General features: G+C 39.4%; 1 protein-coding gene across 1 annotated transcript in view; it reads right to left on the bottom strand.

Annotated features, from left to right (window-relative positions):
* Window positions 1-13063: 13063 nt before the first annotated feature.
* TBC1D19 (TBC1 domain family member 19) overlaps window positions 13064-20572 on the bottom strand; it is a 43228-nt gene continuing 35719 nt past the window's right edge. Inside the window, exons 15-21 of the mRNA XM_072334604.1 lie at window positions 20510-20554; window positions 19245-19277; window positions 17470-17579; window positions 16262-16353; window positions 15539-15654; window positions 14465-14535; window positions 13064-13436 (exon numbers count right to left, since the gene is read on the bottom strand). Coding sequence (XP_072190705.1) covers window positions 13362-13436; window positions 14465-14535; window positions 15539-15654; window positions 16262-16353; window positions 17470-17579; window positions 19245-19277; window positions 20510-20554 — 542 coding nt within the window. The 3' untranslated portion in view covers window positions 13064-13361. The remainder of the gene's footprint in view (window positions 13437-14464; window positions 14536-15538; window positions 15655-16261; window positions 16354-17469; window positions 17580-19244; window positions 19278-20509; window positions 20555-20572) is intronic.

Below are 20572 nucleotides of genomic sequence, written 5' to 3'. Positions count from 1 at the left end.
GAGCCGAGCGGGCGACACGTCACCACGCCGTGACGTCACGGGAGGCGGAGCCGGAGCGGGGGGGGCGGTGGTGGCGCCGCGCTGTGGAGCATCGGGCGGGGACTGTGTGAGAGCGGGCGGACCGCGGGGGGGGGGCGGTGGTGTAAGTCCGCGTGGCTCCGTGCCGGAGTAATGAGCGCGGCGGGGAAGGCGACCACCTCGGGGCGCTTCCTCAGGGGAGGGAGTTGGTTTCCGTGCTGCGCTTGGGCTGAGCGTTGTGCGGTTAAAAGCACGCGGTACTTTACGGCAGTTCGGAAGCACGTGGAGGTGTTGTGAGGCGTCCGGGCAGCCCCGGCGCTGCTGCAGGCTGCAGTCAGCAGCGGCTCGCCCTGCCCCGCGGCCATGGTGCGGAACGGCGCCGTGCGTGACTGCAGGGACGGGAGCTGCGGGCAGGGAGACACAAAGCGGCTGTTAATGTAATTGATTGGGTCATTCTACAGTGGACTTGTGTACACCTCGTTTGCTGAGCAGGCCCAGTTACAGCCTTCCTCTACAGCTTGTAGTCTCTTCAAACTTTGCTGCTAGGTCTTTGTGAGACCTGAGAGAAAGACCTGAAAGCCTCTCAGGGCATGGAGCATCTCATCCTTTTCCCTTAGGTCACCCCCTCCGTTCAGCAGCAGACCCTTGGTTCTCAGGGTTACCACGCTTGTACTTAACGCAGTTGAGGAGTGTTTTCTCTGCCTCTGGGTATAACTGAAAGGTTGAAGCTGGAGAATGAATGGCAGTCTGGGTGTTGACAAACCTGACTAAGCATGCGGCAATAAAAGGGTCTGTGCTAATGGCATCCCAATTCACAGATCGTGAAGACCAGCACATCTGCGCGGAGTTTTGCAAGACGCACTGATTAGAAGGAAAAGAGCAGTGAACAAATCCTGATGAATCACGGAGACGTGATGAAAGACACCGATCTCTATCAGCTTCTGAATGCCCTGAAGAACCATTACCAAAATCTCCACGTGGTCACCAACCTTGGAAGAGCACCGGAGCAGTGGGGAAGATTTCAGCGCTGGCATCATTTGTCCTTGCATACTTTGTAGTTAAAGGTGTTTCATTGCATCTTCTAAGTAAAGCAACCTTCCTGTCAGATAGCAGGGATACTTGGTACGTTGTTGTCACAGTGTCACACAAGTACATATGTTTATATCTATTATTTGTAGAAAGCAAACTCATCTCAAGATGTGGGCTTTAGCCATTTATGTGACTTTTCAGTCCTGATCAGTAATAAGGGACTTGTATAGTTTTGGTCATATGTGCTTTGCTGTATGGATAACCCAAGATTCCTTTTGGGTCCCGTCTTCCACTGATCTTCAGAGCGGTTTTGTTTGTTTGCTTTGTTTTTAATGCTCTCTGTTTTGCTGCTTTGGGTCGCTGTTTCTGTCAGCAATTTGCAATCAGCAAATTCCTTCCATCTTGCTTTGCTGCACACATTGATTTATCCAAATAGAACAAAATGGAGAGGAACTAATCTTCAGAGTTGCTTAGTGCAGTGCTTTCTAATAGGTATGTTTGGCCGGTCCAAAAGGGCCCCGTGAGCAGGTTTGAACAGCAAGGCAGAATTAAAGACAAACAAATATCTGTGGTGCTCTTTGGTGCTATTTACAGTCTCTGTAAATTCGTTTCTCTGGGGAGAAATGCAGACAATCAGATTAATTTGTTAAAAAACGTTGCAAATACAAACTGCCAGTAGATCAATGTACATTCAAGTATCTTATGACCTCCAGATTATTGTAAGTTGTCTGAAGAACAGTTGATTCTACACAACCGGTGTGAACAGAAACAGTCACTTGTGAACAAGATTGTTAGTAAAATTAAGCTTTCTTCTTGAGCAGATAATAATTTGTATCTGTAAGCAACTAATGCAAAACAAACTAACCACAACCTCGCAGTTCTCTTATTTCCTATGCTGATAAAATCTTGCATGAAGGTGGAGTTGTAGAGTTTAGGGCCCCATCCACAGCTGTTTCTGAGTTCCTGAAGTTATATTTTGTATAAAGAAGGTTGCCAGCTGAAGAGGAAAAAAAGAAATGAATATTCTAAGTGGTCCTGTATTCCCAGCCCGTAATGGACTCAGAAATTATGGGCGAAAGATATTATCAAGGTCCAATGATGGAATTAGAACTGAAAGAATGGAAGTGAATTAAGTGTTCTCCTTGTCTGATGAGTGTATTAGCCCTTACGATCTTATCAAGGACCAAGAGGCTGGGTATCTCTGAAATGAGCAAATTGCCTGGAATTATGCTAAGATGCTGGCAAAATAACGACATCTCTTTCAATCAGTGAGAAGGAACAGTCATTAACTGCAAACTAAGCGTGTAGCTCTCTGAGAAATGGTTGATTACGTCTCCTAATTTTATGGTGCTTTTCCATCGCAGTAATGTGGGGTTTTTTTTTCTCTGACACTATAAAATAAAGCAAGTACAAATATATTAAAGAAAAGTCTTGAAAAGCACAGAATATTCAGTGAATGCTCATTGCAGCTGAGTTTCCCATTAGCAGGGAAGCTTTGCTTGTGGTTGGTTTTGTTTTGCAGCTTGTTGCATTGTTTCTTCTTATGGGAGCAAAGATGCCACTCCAGCTGGAAGATGTTGGCTGTGCATAATGTGGTTGAATTTTGTTTAACAAACAACGATTCGATCTGTTTACACAATAACTGGAGGCATATCTGGAGATACCACATCTGAAGGAAAACGATGGGCAGAATGAATGACTGAAATATCTGAGGCAGCGCTTTGATTTATGGAATATGGAGCAGGAGCAGCTTGCCAGGGCACAACCTTATTAGTGAGAGAGGAGCAGGAATCTTCCTATCTCACTGACTGTTATTTGGCATGACAGTTAGATTACAACGAAATGATGGGCTGTTATATGTTTTGACAGCTACAAGGACATTCAAGAGTAACACAAAAACAGCTATGGAATTAATACCTTACAGATTATAGTGATCAGAAGTTTGCTGAGAACTGCCAAGGGACAACCTTTGAGATCTAGATGTGATTACATCCCTTTCCTCATCTGATGTACCTGCCTCATAAATGAATACCTACCATACCTTAGCATATTTCATTATACCCCCCTCTTTTTTTTTACCAGCTAAAATTGGTTGCCAGGCAGTGAAGGTTCAGGTGTGTTATTAAATTTTAAGAAGGCTTTGATTGTGACAATTTTGCATCCTTGGTAAAGACGTAATCAGTTCGTTTGCAGTTCAGATTGACTTTAAGTGATCAGTGTAACCATTCTTAAAGTCTAATGAGCAGCAATATTACACAACCAATCTGTACACCAAAGCAATGTGTCTGCCATCTTTCTGTTCTCAAGCTTGAAAGAATTCAACCAATTTCAACACAGAAGCAGTAGCTGTAGAGATGAATCACCAAAAGGGGCTTTCTCAGAGGGATGGAAGTGCAAATAATTTAATGCCACGTGAAGAAAAGGATCCCAGCATGTACCTAATATTTCTTTTACCGCCTCCAAATCTCGGTAAATCTAAACCTCCCCTTACCTGGTGTTGAGACAGTAAGCGCTTTGTGACTGCCTAGAGAGCAAAACAAGGAAAGAATCAGGGGATGATAAGAGCCCCTACTTACAGGATTTGCTTTTTATAACAAGCATACTGAAATGTTAGAATAGAAGCCACAGTTTATTTAAAAAAGAAGGGGGGGGGGAGGGAATTTGGGCATAGTAATTTAGCATGTGCCCATGTATTCACAGCAAGGAGTGAAGACTGCCTCCTGGGTCATGCCTGGGTATGGTTTCACTGGAAGAAAAAGGCTTTTCTGCTCACTTGTAATAGGAACCATTCTGGATGGAGTCTGCCTGTTCCAGCTGGGAGAGGTGTTCTGAGGAATCAGCTGTAACCAAGAGAAATGCTGCATTATCACTAGCTTACATAGCAACTTCGAGATATTTTTTTTTCTGTCTAAATAAAGAGCCAAAGCCATGTTAGCTCCTAATACATAGAGCTGTTCTTTGTCTGAATGAGCGAGGTCTGAGCAAAATGCTGTCAGCTTAGTTGTTTAACATTGAAGTCATTTGCCTCTTTAGGTAAATATTTGGGATAAGAACAAAGAATATATTTGACCTTATGTGGAGGCAAGAAGGAAGTGACTGGAGATTTACTTCAGATGTGGTTCTGGTGGTTCTAGCAGCTGTTGACTGAAAGGTGGAACAGCCAAGCACTCATTCAGAGAACAGAAATTAAGTGTGATTATATTCTTAAGACCTATAACTAGCAGAAAGTAATAAAAAAACCTGGTAAACTCATATATTGTGCGTAAATACAATTCTATTATCAGATGTCTGTAGTGAATTGAAATGGCTGCTCTGAGGTCACAGCAATCAGACAGTTTCCTGGAATTTCTGAAGGCAAGCTGCACATCCTGTAAACAGGAGCTCTTCCCAGATCCATCAGACTGCAATGGTATGTGCAGCCAGGTACTGAGTGCTGTGTCACATCATAAATAAGATCATTCAACAGAGGCAGAGACAGCTAGTCTCAAATCACCCAGGATGTTGAAGGAGACACAGAAACCATTGCCGAGAAAATAACAGCTGTTTTGTCTTCATCTCACTTTATTTCATTTATTTATCTATTTGTGTGCGTCCTTTGGTTTAGGTAATAGGGGAAAAAAACAAGAGGAAAAAAAAAAAGCATTGGAGGCCATATCCTCAGTTACAAGAATGCTGGAAACAGATGGTCTTCCTACTTGCAAATACAACCTTGGGCATTTGGCATTAACAATTCACAAGAAGCTGTATTTCTCAGAACAGTGAAAACAAAATTCATATAAAACTTGCATCTTCAGAAGCAATACGTACAGTTTATTTCTGCTCCTGCTTGCTTTGCAGGTTATGATAGTTGGAGGTTGTGTGCAGTATGCTAAGCTTTTCTGAGAACTGTATTTACTAAGTTTTAACAGGTGTTTTTTTTTTAATAAACCATTTGTGGTAGTTAATGGGGAATTACAGGGAAGGGTTCAACTAAGAGTTAGATATCTAAATGAGTGTATTGAGTTTGTATGTTCTGGTAGCAGGAGGGCTGCAGGGATGGCCTCTGTGGGCAGAGCCCAGCAGTGTCCCACATCAGATCAGAGTTGTCTCCAGCTGCTCTAATGGGCTTCCGCCACTGCCCGAGCTGAGCCATGAGCAACACTGCTGTGGTCTGCAAGAGCAGATTAAAGAAAGGGAAAAACTTCTGCATGGTGGCAGCTGGGAGAGAAGGGTGAGAAACTGTGAGATAAACAGCCTCACAGCCACCAAGGTCAGTGCAGAAGGAAAGGGGATGCTCCAGGCATGGAGCAGAAGTTCCAAGCAGCCTAGGAGAAGCCAGTGGTGGAGCAGGCTGTTCTCTGGCAGCCCATGGGCGCTGTGCAGAGCAGATCCCCATGTGCAGCCATGGAGGAGCCTGAGCTGCAGCAGCAGATGTGGCCTGAAGAGTACCTTCAGGAACAGCCGGAGCTGCAGCCCAGGGAGAGGAATGGAGCCCAGGTGGAGCAGGAGGGCTGGGGGAGCTGCAGCCAAAATGAGAGGACTAGACTGGAGGCAGGTGAGCTTCCTGGGAACAGCAGAAAGTGGACCTGGTCTTTTTCCACATCTTACTTCACATTATCAGGAATAAGTAACTGCAAGGCCTTACTGAAACTGATATACCTGGTAAACATCCATAAGGATGAATGCTTACATCTTGCTTGCACATCCAGTGGCAATGGGTAAACCTTTCCTGATGATTTTCTATTTGTCATTATATTTACACTTCCACTAGTTCAGAGGATATCTTCAGAACCAATCTTGAAAGACTGAAGAGGAACTCTGAGTAGTGCTTGGCTCCAGAGATGCATTCCCAGTGGGATTAGGTGTGCTAACACCAGCAATGTTCCACTTCATCTGGAACTAGCATTTGTGATCCTTCAAACGTTTCAATATCACTCCAGGACCTTCTACACAGTCTTGATGCTTTTATAATCTGAAGAAGAAAGACGAGCTCAATAAACAGTTATCTACAATTCCCCCAGAATTAGGTTTTTAATGCAGAATTGAGGTAGTTGAGGCACTTGTCCAGGATTACTGGAGAGGCATGGTGGCAAACTATGAACTATGTCAGTGGGTGCTGCTCTTTAGAGCAGGGCAGTTACCACATCCTGGGGGTCTTAAGCTGGAAGGAAGAGCGTGACCTGAGGTGCACTTCTTTAATCCTAACAGCTCCTCCCTTCAGACAGCAGGTGCCCTGTAAACTCATAAAGAAATAAGAGGGCTAGTAAAAAATCGAAAGAAATAGTATGAAGGAAATAAAATGCTAAAGTGCCCAGCTTTAATCCTCAGTAAAACATTAATACAGCCCTGAGTCTCTAAAGAAGGTTTCTGTCCCATAATAACCCTGCCTTTCAATGGTCCAGAACCACCAAAAGCAGAGTGTGCAGCCTTAACCTGTTTGCATTGGAACAGTTTCCTGAGCAGTATCAATAACCATCTCTCTGGCTAAACATCTGCAATGAAGTCAGAAAGGAGATATTCACCCTGCGCTTGCTATTTAATATCCTCACCATGGTGTTTCCTAAAAAGGGGCAAATATTCAGTCTAGGGCTAATTGAAAAGGTGACAGTAATTTCAGTTGGGTTAGGTCCCTTTTTCTGAGAGATTTACAGCAAATTCTACAAAAGGAGAGCAAAACATTGAGGCTGTTCTTCATTATTCTTCATTAAGTTGTTTGAAACTTGTGAACAAGAAACACATCCATAAAGAGATGCATTGTGTAGCATTTTACATTTAATTTTCTTTGTGCTGCTGAAGAAAAGATGGCATTTTCCTTTATAAAACTACAGAAGACCGATTGCTTAGCTATAAGAATGCTAGCCTTGAGTTGGAAACACAGCTAGAATAACTACAAGAATCAAAGTTCCTGCTCCTGAACTAGGAAAACACAAATATTTATGTAAATAAAGTCCTTTATATAAAGGAGAATTTCACCATTTCACCAGATATTTCACCATGAAATACCTGACAAACTAGAAAGAAGTCTAACCGAACTTCTGTGGTTGGACTTGATGATCTTCAAGGTCCTTTCCAACCTGGGTAATTCTATGAGTAGCATGTAACAATGGGAATAATTCAGTTACCTGATTGAAAGTTATTACATGCACAGCTGGGTGTGACTTCCATTAAAGCCAGGCTACTCAGTATGGTCTCAAACAGGCTCCTTTTAAAATCTGAGTGATCAAATAGACTAACATCCAGCCTGAGAAACTGACTGTTCCAAGACATGGTGGTCAGAATATCTCCAGTGTATCACAAACTAAATTTGAATGTCTAAATATGCCCTTATGTAGGAAGCTGTGGAGTAAACATGAACGCAGAAAGCAACCAGAGCTTCCATCACAAGCTGTAACGCTGCCAGTTTTCCAGTCAACACTAATGAACCAGAACTAGGCTTCAAAGCAATGCTTATGTTTTTGTAACCCAGAAGCACTTTAAAAAGAGAGAGAGAAAAAAAAAAGGGACAATGTTTTGACACTAGACAGATAATCAAACAACTTGAGATAATAATTCTGAACAGACAGCAAACTAAGTACGATTGATTTTTACAACATATATGTGTAATGATTTACTCCTTATTACTGGGCTCATTAAGAGCATAACTTTATACTACATAAGAGCATAACTTTATGCTAAAAAGAACTTTGCAAGAAAAAATTACAGAATCCAGCATTCGTGAAATAAGCTATTGTTGAATTAACTGTCAGATATCCACTAAACACATTCTGTTGCTATAGCATATTTTGTCTTTGACTATCTCATTCCAAGTTTTGTCATTTAAAACAATGCACAGAAATTGATTGCCTGCTTTGTCTTACATAAACTGAGTATTTAAAGTCCTTTGTTAAATATTGCATTTATTTTGGTCATCATCCCAAAAGAAAGAATTTGTTCAAACTGTTCAGCCAAACACAGTGTCATTTGGCAAAGCACTGTGGTCCTCCATAAAGCCAATTCTCTAGAGATAATCGCTAGCGCGTATCAGTAGTCCAACATCTAAAACAACACACTGGCTTTGAAATACAACTTCACAGAATGTGAAGCTCAGCCTCTGCGGGCTGTAATGTCTGACACGGTGCAGAAACAGGTGAACCTCCTTGGGCTGGTGTGCAGTCTTATATAAGCAAAAAAAAACCAAACAGGTTTGCCAGAAAGCAGCATTACCCATCTTGCCACCATTTTGGGGCTGATCTCCAGGCAGTATTTAGCACAATTAGATCACATTACAGCAGGTTAGGGACTCCAGTTTTGCAAAGCACACTGAACCAAAGGCAAACACAGTGTTCTAAGCAGATTTTGCCCTGTCCCCCTTGACGTCTGCTGGATGCTGCTGCACCACATGACATCCGCAGTGACACAAGCATCCTGAAACGTTTCCCAAAAGTGTGATTAGTCTGTATGGCAGTCAGTTGGTGTTATGGCCTGACCAATGAAAAAAATACTAAGAGAGGACATTTTATGACTGTTTTAAAGCGGAGTGCAACCATTCCACTGTTAGATCGAACCGATCTTCCCTGCTCCAGCATTTTTGTTAAGGTATTGAAAAAGCTAAGAATAAAAATCTGTGACTGATTTCAGTCAGCGGCAGAACTCATTTTCTGTCCCAGAGCTCTCTCAGTTCCTGCTGTTCTTTATGGCAACCAGTGGTTCCCACAGAGCTGCTGGCAGACGTGGTGCCCTGCAAGATGAGCGGCCTTGTGCAGAGAGCCTGGAGCCTCTGCAAGCTGCCACCAGAGAAAAGGGACACTTCTTCCCCTCTCATACCAGGGTGACTTCTCCTCTAGGCCCAGCCCAGGCCCTGCTGCGTGCCAGCCCAGTGGCCACACGCCTCGAGTTATCTGCAGCCAGAGGAAGCTGAGTGTGGCCGGCCATATGAGATACAGAGTTCTGTTAATCTCAAACCCTGGTTAGGACTGATTGCCTTTCCTGTGTCCGCTCTGGGGATGAAAGCAGCACCGTCTGCCAGCAGTGAGGCGTGAACAGGAAAAGGCTGTAAGAAAGGAGGGAAAAGGAAGAGCCCTGCAGCTCTCACCACTCCTGCATCCTCCCCTCCCTCCCCCATTTCCTAACATCAAATACCTGACAGAGCAGCAGAGAAGTATTTCACTGATCAGATAAAGGAGAAAGCCTCTTCTCCTTCCCAATCGAGAATAAACTCCCACAGTTTCACAGAATATTTCAGTAGCTCTTAAGCAAGCTCTTACTTAGGGTTGATAAGCAGTTCCCTACACATTACATTCCCATATTTGATCTTTACACAGCAATCAATTCAGTCTTGTTGGAAGAACTGTATGAAAGTCACTGACTTACTTTCTGTTTAGAAGAGAGTAAAATAGAGTTTGGGGTACAATTTTTTGCTGTTTTTTTGGTAACACATAAACACTTGCCTTGCAGCAACGGCTCCTCCCAGCCTTTTCCCTTTACTGGGATATTTTACAATCACCATCCTACATTGCTCATAATAAAATTTGTTCCTATGACCAAAAAAATCCAGTGAAAAGTAGAAGCTGTTCTAGTTATTCAGCTGTTCCATTACCCAGCCATCAAGATGAAAGTTTCAATATATTTTTGGAAGTACTGATACAAGATAACTTGGTTACATTTTTAGAAAAGCCTATTTGCTTTTGCATTTTTTTTTAACAGTCTATCTGACAATACAAGAAATCTTTGACAGATCAGAGCCAGAATTCTAAAGGTAAACAGCAAAAATCGATCTTTATCTGGAGAGATGGAAACAATTGGTTCTTGGACTGAAACATCTCTATGTTGATTTCATACAGGGGGGTACAGAGTAAGGAAAAGAATTTGGCTAAATTGACCCATTCAAAGCTCAGCTAATTCTCTTTAAATTAATGTAAGCACCCATTTATTTATGTTTGTTGTTGTTTTTTTAATCAAAATATGGCCACTGTTTATAATGGCATAAACAAAAAGGGAGTTTTATGAATTTGGAAGTCAAATGATATGACTGTGGACTTAAACAGGTTTGAACTGCTCACTTCAGAGTTAAGAGCTAACACTTAAAAAATGAATATTGCCTAGTAGAAGTATCTAACTGTGAGATAGAAGCCAGTCATTTTATTTTTATAAATATTTGAAATGAAGGAGGGTTATTTAAACAAGAGAGATGAAAAATACAAATACCATCCAGAAACTGAAGCACAATATTTTGTTGAACTAGAAGGAGAAACTGATGTGAGCACAAAAACAAAAATACCCCAGTAAAAGCAATTTTTTAAGAACAGATTTCAGGAAAGTTCTAGAAGAGTACAGTTGAAATCTAAGGAAAGGATCCAGTTTGGTTTTAATCTTATATTAATCTCGTTCTAAGGAAGTTATACTCATTATTCCTATGTACACCTGTGTTTGTGTCTCAAAAATGTCATCTTAAACATACAATAAAAGTCAGCATAGGTCTTCAAGAGATTCACTGCCATAGCTGGTCCATACAATCCCTGGTTCAAGAGCTGCATGTAGTCTGTGAAGCCTTTGGCCAAGCCTGAAGCATGAGGCACAGCATCAACATAGGCTGAGGAAGCAGCAGCACAACTGCTCTGGCCAATGATGCACATTGATCCACGGTAGCTGCAAAGAATAAGATCCCCTGTCCAGCCACCAGGAGAAGCAAAGGCAAAGAACTGAAGGAAGAGCAAGTTTGCCAGTGGAGAAGGTAGAGGGGACAGGAGGGAGAAGTGAGAATGAATGTTAGAATGAATAATGAGATGCCAAGTCACGGCAAAATAGACCACATTGAGATTCACAGAATTCCTTGTTTGAACCATAATCCCATAGTCTCTATCTTTTCCTAGTTATAATCACTTCAAAACTATTGAAAATGGGAAGAAAAAAAAAAAAAAAAAAAAAAAAAGACAAAAAGAAGAATGAGAATAAAAGCCCAGCAAGGAATGGGTTAGAATAATGGTCAGATTATACACCATACACTGGAGCGATGGCAAGGAATAGAAGGTCACCAGGCCTTTACGGGATCTCATTTGCTATTTAGTAAGCACTTCTAATTCCCCCCAAAGCCACGGTAACCTTGTAATGACCTTACAGAGCCACAGTTCTTGTGAATCCTTTGTAACATTATGATTTCTAAGTTGGTACCACAACTCACAGCTTTTAGAAACTGCAAAATGCTCAGTTTTCAGAGGTAGATGTGCATGATGTGCTGTCCTGAAATACGGTCCTGTACTTAATACACAAGTTGAGCTTCCTGAAATATAAACAGGAATTCAGGAGAGACTGCTCATGTCTTAGGAATTTACTCTGTAATCTTTAGCAAATCTCTTAATCTTTCTATGCCTCCATTCTCCATATGTAAAATAGGGTAATACTGTCTGTAAAGATAAAAGTTGTCATGTGTGTCCTCTTTTTTTTAAAACTAAATGTCTAGAAAAGCCTCTGGTAAAAATGTTAAACCCCTTCTGTCAAATATTAAGGAAAATATCTATGTTGTCATCCAGAAGAAAACTGCTGAAAATACTCTTGTTCAGTGTCAAACCTATTAAATGGTTTTGTTCTTCATAAGAAGTGACTGCGCTGAATCCAAAGCTCTACTTTAATTAAAATTAGCCTTATAAATTTACTAGCAATCTATAGAAGTTGAGTCAGTTTCTTCCTGTATTATATGGGTAGACATAATTAGAACCACAGACATAAAGCTCAAACTAAGGCGAGATTACAGTTTAGACCGCTTCTCAGGCAACTGCTGAACAAATTAATGAGGATTTGTATTTCACTGTCACAGATTCAGTATGTACCACAAATGACAAACATATATATGAACATGGGCTGCTCTGCAAATAATGCCTCCTATTTTATGATGTCAGCCCATGAAGTCAGAGATGTATTTTGGTGGTATGGCAGCAGAGGTTGAACCTCACCACAAATATTCTGTTACATTTCATGACCATGCAATAGGTGGCAGCAGAGGGGCAGTCTGACAAAATGGCGCAGGACACAAGTGAATATGAAGTGTGTCATTGAACTCCTCTGTGAATTCCACCAGTCTGTCACTGAATTCCTCCATGTGGAAAAAATGGCACCCACTGACATTCATTGACGCTTGCTGAACGTTTATGGAGACCAAACAGTGGATGAAAATACAGGGAGGTAGTGGTGGTACATTTCAGCAGTGGCGACAGCAGGTCACCTCCACTGGTATAGGCATTTATGAGCATGGCATGCAGGCTTTTATCATCACTGGTGAAAGTGCATAGCTACTGGTGGTGACTGTGTTGAAAAACAGTGCTTTGTAGCTGAAAATTTGCTCTCTCAAATAATGTTATTGTGCTCTTTATGTCTGTTGTCACTTCCACGGAAATAAATAGGTTGCTCTGAAAGTAACACGTCTTACATAACTTAGATGAAGACAGAAGTCCCATTGCAAGTCCCAAGGAACCCCTTATGGCCTCATGACTTTGCCCCTTTTCCACGTATTAAGACATGCTGAATCAAATCACATTAATCATTTCCACTTTGGTATTAAACAAGTCAATGGAAAAAACTGGAAGACCTCAAAAATGGTATACTTGCTAACAGACAACAAGCCATCCTGACGGTGTAGTGAAAATCCGTCACACATTGATACGAGTTTGGATTCTGAACTGAAGCCTGAGCTGTTGAATCACCAAGGCTGGAAAACTGGCAAAGGCATAACGCTGCCCTCCCAAAGAGGGCGTGGGGTACTGCGAAAGAACTCTTGGCATCATTCTCAGGGGAATATTTTGGCTCATGCATGGACTGGCTTCAACAAGTTCAGAAGGAAGCTATGCTCAAGCTTTCTACAAGGGAACATATCTTACTACATGGGGCCTTTGATGAGACTCTGGGAAGGAGTTTAGAAGACTCCTGAGAGAGAAGTTAAAGTATCTTCATTTTCTCAATTTATGGTATCAGAGCTGATATGCTCTAACCTGTGAGCTGGAAAAAAGTTTTTTTTAAGATTAAAAGAGAGCTTTTATAATTCTGACATTAACATTACAACACTCAGGGGAAGAATTACATTGTTTATTATATATTACATGCATTTTAGACACTGATTCATAATCATTTGTTTGCAGAAGTTGTCATTCTTAATGTACAAGTAATAACCATTGTTGCAGTGAGAGTCAGCAGCATGCACTACACACACTTCTGTGTGAAGTTACTGTTTCCAGTTAGAAAATTCTATTCAGATTTCTAAATGGATATTATACATACAGTTTAATTTTGGTTTTATGCAGACATTGCATAGTTGATCATTAGCTTCTCATGAGAGACTGGAAATGCAATATCAGTATTGTTGAAGCAGATCAGGTGACAGTAGCAAACAAGAAGATTTGAAGAAGTGGCATAACCTTCAGGGTTGAAAGGTCAGCAAGGACAGCCTAGGATAAAAACCCAAAAGGCTTGTTAAACTTGACATTTGAATCACATTTCTTTATAGAAGCTAAAGAAGTCAGGAAAAGATTCAATATTGACTCATAACAATAGTTAGTTTCAGATTCGACTAGAAACAAATTACACCGGTTTACATCAGTGTGCCAAAAACTTCTCTTGCTTTATTTATCATCCAAACACTTCAAAGAAAAAGTGTATGTTTACTTATATAAAACCAAGTAACTTTATTTTAGCCTTTAGTCTTACTCGAAGTACACAGGGCATCAAGAGGTCTAACATTTCAACTTGCTTCTAAAAATAACTGGGAATTAAGAATCCTTATCCTGTGGCTTGGCTAGTACTTGTGAAGCAAGTCCAATGAATGTAATGACTTAAAGAGTCAATGTCTTCTGATGAAGTGTGTTTAAAAACCAAAACAAACAAACAAAAAAATCAAAACAATCACAATCTTTCAAAGCTTTAAAAAATACCTATCACTATTTTAACAAACTATCACTATTTTAACAAATTAGTACAGATAAACAATAATAATCTTCATCTTAATGAGTGATTTTTTTTCCATTTCCTATCTGTAAAACGATACTACTTGCAATGAATTTTCAGATTCAATATTAACAAAATTAACTTTGTTAAATCTTTGTAATATTAAAAAAGCACAGAAGCAGCTGCATTAAAATATACTAAGGAAGAAAAAGTACAAATCTCCACAATACTTTTAAAAACAATATATCTCACAAACATATTTTGAGAGTAAAATAGAAAAAAAAAAAAGCACTAATTGCACAACACAGTTCGATAACTGGATTTTTGTAAGAAAGATACTTCTATTTCCATTTAGTCCAGAGCAGCAATATTATGTACTGCATGTTCAAAATTTATCTAGTTTTTACCTAAGGTAAGAATTTAGGCAGAAACATTTGCACTATGTACCACGTGCCATGTGAGGCTTAGGTTACTGAAGCTGGCAAAGCATCAGAAACTATTTCAATCTCCTCTAACTGAAACTTATCCTTACTTCAGCTGCAGCCAATGATGTCACCTCCATCAGGTTGACTGCTCGGAAAGCAAATACAGCAGCTGCCAGGACTGGAAAAAAAAAAAAAGAAAAAGCCAACAAACCAATATTTAAGTTGATGACCTATTAATTAGTGGTTAGGATTAATCTTGATCTAAAATGCCAACCTTCTCTGTCCAGAGTAATTAGTTTGATTTTGAATAATAATATACTGAGAATGTCAGTGCTCGAGTTTCTTTGGCTATTCACAAAAACTGATAGGACAACAGACATCCTTTCAGAAATGTTTGAGTGAAAACGCTTGTGTTTAAGATGAGTAGCTTTTACTTACAAGGGACAAGGTGATTCTCAATTATTTTATTTCTAAGCCAATCACTTGGATTTATTTCAATTGTGAGCATTATATAACTTGGAAAAAAAAGTGTTAATTCATTTTGTGATCTCATATATAGGCATACATATCTGCATAGCTGTCTCTTACGTAGAAATGGAACTAAAACTTCTCTTTTATAAACATTCTTTGTACTTAAAATGTGATCCAACTGAAGATACATATAACTTCCTTAGAAGCCTCTACCATGCATAAATCTTAGGGCAGAATTTCCCTTATAAAGTACAAAACTTTCAAAGTCTCTTAAAAGATGGGGTTTTAAAAAAGAATTACAGCAAATCAGGACAACTTTCAGCTGTGCTAAGTACGGAGGATGTACTTTCCATAAGATTAATCTTGTGTTTTGTGAAAGGTAATGAATTCAAATCTTAATCATTGCCACATCAAACATTACCAATGAAGGTGGGAGAACATCTTATGCTTTGCTCAGAGCACTACTTTTGGACTGCTATCACAGCAAAGAATTATAAAGAAGAAGCATATTAAACAATTACTTCATGTTTTTGTTAGAGGTGTGGTATTTATACCATTTCTGAAAAGTATTCTCTTTGACTTGCATATAATCTGCTTTCAGCATTTGAAGAACAACTAAGTTTTCTTGTCACAAAATAGACTGTGAGTTAACATGTATTTGCCTTTCATCTATATGGACTTAACATATTTTGTAAAAATAATTCCCTTACCAGCAAGAACTTCTAGGGAGTTGTACCCAAGGATTCTGTCCCACAGGAGCAAGAGCTGATCTGTAGCTAAATAACCAGAAAATGCTCGTACCATCCATTTAAATGAAATCCGCAGTCTGAAAACAAGAAATAAACAGTATTAGTTAGATTTTTCTCTCTCCCATGATTAGACAAACCCTCTATCACCAAAATATTCTGACCAAAAGATTAAATTAGAACGATCCTCAACATTTATCGCCCCAAATGTTTCATCAGTTTCTGCTACTATTATGAATATCAATTATGACAGTAAGATTTTCAGGTTCTATTGCACTTGGTGCCATGAATATACTACAGAGAATGACAACCACCTGCTCACTCTCCTCTTCCTTCAATAACTTCTGCCCTACTGAGCATATCACAATGTAAATGAATAATAAATATTTTACTCTTCCCTTAGTTGCATCAGATCTGATGTGAATTATTGAAACTTAACCCAGTAATATCTATCATTTCTCATACAAAGAGCAACTACCCTTCTTTTTTCATAGAACATACTGAAGGAAATGCACAATGTACGTATATGCATGTTAGACAAAGGACTCCAGATGACTTTCAAGGAAAACTGGCACATTCGTGCCTGCAGTTTGGAATAATTTCTCATGGTTTTTAAACTGAAATACAACAGGACAGCCAGCATCTTAAGAACAATTAATCCATATCAAGTTAGTAAGATGTACTTACGGCTGAGCCCCAATTTCTCGAAGGTGATAAAAGAGCTGAGGCAGATGAGTTTGTAGAAGAGTCTCAAATAGCAAACACAATGACACAATGCCCTAATGAAACAAGATTATATCCTGAAAACTAACACTCATGCTGTCAAATCTGAGAAAACAGTATGGGAACGTAAATATGCATGAATTTTTAATTCAAGAAATAAAACACTATGAATGATACAATATACAGTTCAGGTAAGCAGGACATGAGCAACTCTAATGTCTTCAGTCATTAAAGCTAAAATTTTATATATATATTTAGCAATGTTATATGTTCTGATAGCCCCTTTCAGCTCTCAGCTGCATGCCAGGATCTACTCTGATTGACCTACTCAAAATATTTCCATTTTTACAATATATGTATGCTAAAAAAATGGAGGATGTGAGAAATGATAACTGAAATGAACAGCAGTGGGGATAGGTACAAATAATTTAAATAAAAACACATTTTAAAATTTCTTTAACAAATTACCATGAAAAGGAATAGATTCTAGTCCGACCAGTTTTCCCGCTATTAATGACTGAAAGCACAATGGCCAGCCTTGAAACAGTATGTTAAATATAAGGAAAGGATTTTCTTTTAACCAGGAAATGGTTTGAAAACGAAATACAACTATTCAGCCTTTTGTGAGGGAGAAAAGAAAAACATTTACTATGTTCTACTCTTAAAAAATAGAAGATGAGCAAAAACTTCTACAACTCTCTTACAGTTATAACAGATGGCTGTGAATGTAAGTTATTTAAATTGTATCTGCAGTAATGATAAAAAGCATATGCTTTCACTCAAAGATGGCTGAGTTAAAGAGCTGTTAACATGATTTTACTGAAAAGATATCTGTATATCTTTGACTACCTTATAGGCCATCTACCCTAGAAAACACTTAAGTGAGCAACTGCATGTCATCAATTAAAATAGGACAGAATATGCATTTACATAACAGCTAGAATTAAGAAGCCTATTAAGCAAAATACATTATTTCATAAAGTACATTATATTCTCTAGCAAAGACTGAAATTGAGATAGAAAAAGATATCCAACATCCTTCCCAAGCTTGCCTGAAACATTTCATTACATCATAGGATTTCAACCACAGAGAAAAATTATGTCACTGTATAATATCATTCTATAGCAAAGAGAATAATAAGTGATTGGATTTTAATTCCTAATGAACTTACAGAGGGATGAGAAGAGATGGAATGGAGTCTGAAGAAAAAACGCACATACATCTCACGGAATATCTGATACAATTTGGAAGGTTCATGGTACAGAAAACAAAGTGGAGCAACTGAAAGGATAGAAGAATTATAATTGACACAACATTGTCAACTGCTAAAAGAATTTAATGGTTAGAGGCATGAAATATGGTGAAAACCATGTAATATATATTGGCACGATTTACAAAACTTATACTATAAAACCTATTCAAAGATTGTTAAAATAATCTACCATTTGAAGCACAAAGTTAAGCAAGGGAATACAATACATTCTAGCATACAATTCTTAATATTTCAAGAATCTAAACTGCTTAGAACATGCATGTGTGAATTCATTCTTTTACATATATAAATCAGAGAGGATGGATTACTATAAAATGACACTTGTGTATGAGAGGTGGGGGCACAAAGGCAAAGTGAGATGTTCACTGAAATACATATTTACACTGGCTTGAGAAAAGCAGAGGGTTTTACTAGTGTGTACGTGTAAGGATTGAAAGCGGAGGGAAAAGAGTTGGCAAAGTGCTTTTGTACACAGAGCCCAGGAGGATATGAGAACAGTGCCGGACAGGTGGCACGGTACAAGAGTATGTGTGCAAACATGCAGAAGTATACGACATTTACATCAGGTCCCGGGTTACTTCCTCCTAGAGCAGCTGTTCGGTCCCAGCTTCTGCACACACAGCTTGGATTCTTACTGTAGTGTTTCCACTGCCTGCCTTTTCAGTCTCCCTCCTTCTCACAGCCTGTCTATTTTGTGCCCATTCCAAGTAAAAGGGGAAAAAAGGGAGGGAAGAGGCTCCCACCCAGTTTGATAGCGCTGTTCTAAAGGGCAGAGTCAAATCCAAACATTTTGAAAAGCAGTTCCTCATAGAAGAAATTGAAAGCCTCCTAGTGAGCACTTAAGGAGGAGTGTATAACCAAGCTGGTTCTTACTTCAGAAGGCTTAGATTCCCCATTCCAGTCCAAATTTCTATTTCATACTAAAATTGCCTTTTACCTCTGACAATTAAAAGTGTGGAATCATTCAACTTTATTAGTAGCTAAATATGGAATTTTAAGGATAATCTTGAACTCTGCCTGAAAAGAAAAAAACAAAACAAAAAGAAACAACAAACTCACCATCAGCACCAACACCAACTCTGGAAAACTGTAACATAAACTCTCACGGTGCTTGAGTGCCTCTCTGCAGTACATCTACTCTGTAACGTGCCTTGATGCCTCGCTATATCTGAGAACTGGGGGGATTTTTCTGCTCTCTTCCTAGAAATCATGTTGATAATCAAGCTGTCCTCTGTGCAGGGCAGTAGCAACCAACCTATCACTAAATGGTCCTTTAACTCCTATTCAAAGACAGAGCAGCAGGCCTTTCACATAATTCATGTTTTTAGGACTGACAGATAAATTGGTCTACCCAGAACACATGAAGCATGAGGAAAGAGAACTCTGCAAATGAACTTTCTCCCTCCATTTAAATATATTAAGATGCCATTTTTGACTTGGATCCCAACAGCTCAGTGATTAGCTCTCAAACTGTGTATGGTATAAGGCTGTAATGTGAGGAAACAGAAGCATCTTAGAATTTTATGAATCACATACAACAGCTTCTATATACAAAGAAGTAGAATATAGAGAGCAGTATCCTTACAGAAAAGTACATACAGCCTTATACTATGATACAACAAAAAGAAATCCCAGACTGTTAGTATGTATGAGTTTGTATGAGTCATACTTACCATACATAGAAAAGCCATGAAATGGGATTACACCTAAAAAACAAAGATTTCTCTTATTGTTCTTCCTTATAAATTGATTTTTATCCACGCTAGAAATGTACTTTCCCCCCAGGTTTCTAAATTGTATTCTGCCTGCTACAGGGATAAAATATCTCTTTGTTATAGCACCCACAGTCTCAGATCGCTGGCTTGTATCTAAGTATAAGAATTAGGTAATTTACTTCTCTACCACCAATGGCGTGCCATAACACATGCTATAGTTCCTAGAAAGCCAAGTAGAGCTCTGTTTCCATGAAGTTACTAAGCATAAGCTTTGATGAAATCAGAACCTAATTTCAGTTAAATGACAACCAGTAGATGTCATGCACTGACAAGGAGGGAGCTGGAAAAAAAAAAATGGCCAAGACTTCCAGTAACTCATGTACTACTGAGACAAAACATTTAGAGGACTTGGCACTTGTATGACAGTTCTCTCCTCCTTTGCGACTGATCTCAGCACCCATTCATTAATTTTCCATGGCACCAATGAGAGGGAACTACTTTAACAGGAGATCATAAGGACCTTCATAGCCATAAAGCTGCCAGGAAATGTGGAGGCAAAAATGGAAGAAAGGAGAGCAAACAAATGTGCTATCACTGACACCACTGCGGCAGAGGAGGCACAGAAGGTAAGGTCAGAGATAAGGATTCAAGATTGGTGATGTGAGGCCTTGAAAGCAATAGCAGTGAGCCTGAATTTTAAATGTGGCACAAAATCAGGGGAAGGATTCAACAGTCTAAGACTGAAATGATCAAAATAAGAGCTGAAAAGAGAAAATGAACAACTGAGGTAACAACAGCAATGATAGCGATTTAAAACTGTATAGATTTGTTAGGCCTGAATTTCTAAAATGAACACTAATTCTGACAGAGACTTTCAAACATGGTGTGCAGAGCATCAGAGCATTGAAAAGCTGGGGGTCAGGATGTGTCTTTCACATCCTCTAAGTGGAAGATCCTCTGCCACTGGAGTACAAGCTGCTGCACCAGAAGTTGCTTTCCCTTTTTCTTACACATACAGGCAAACTCCATGTCACTATTAACAACAGGCTGAACATGCTTCTGCATTAGCTTCAGTCCAACGTAATCCTTTAAATTAATGAATATGGCAGAATAACAGTAAAGCACACTTTGAAATAGAAAAAGAGGTTAACACTTAATTGAGGATAAACATATCCTGTACCTTTCCAGTTTACCACTAGAGGAGGCAATAGTATCATTCTCACCGTTTGGTGGATAGAAAACAGCATATTCTTCTATTCCAAGTTTTCCTGTGAATCATCAACAAT

This window comes from Excalfactoria chinensis, chromosome 4, assembly GCF_039878825.1.
Source record: "Excalfactoria chinensis isolate bCotChi1 chromosome 4, bCotChi1.hap2, whole genome shotgun sequence".
In the NCBI taxonomy this organism is placed as follows: Eukaryota; Metazoa; Chordata; class Aves; order Galliformes; family Phasianidae; genus Excalfactoria; species Excalfactoria chinensis.
The sequence above is the reverse complement of the archived record's forward strand: the minus strand, read 5'-3'. Positions and strand labels throughout refer to the sequence as shown.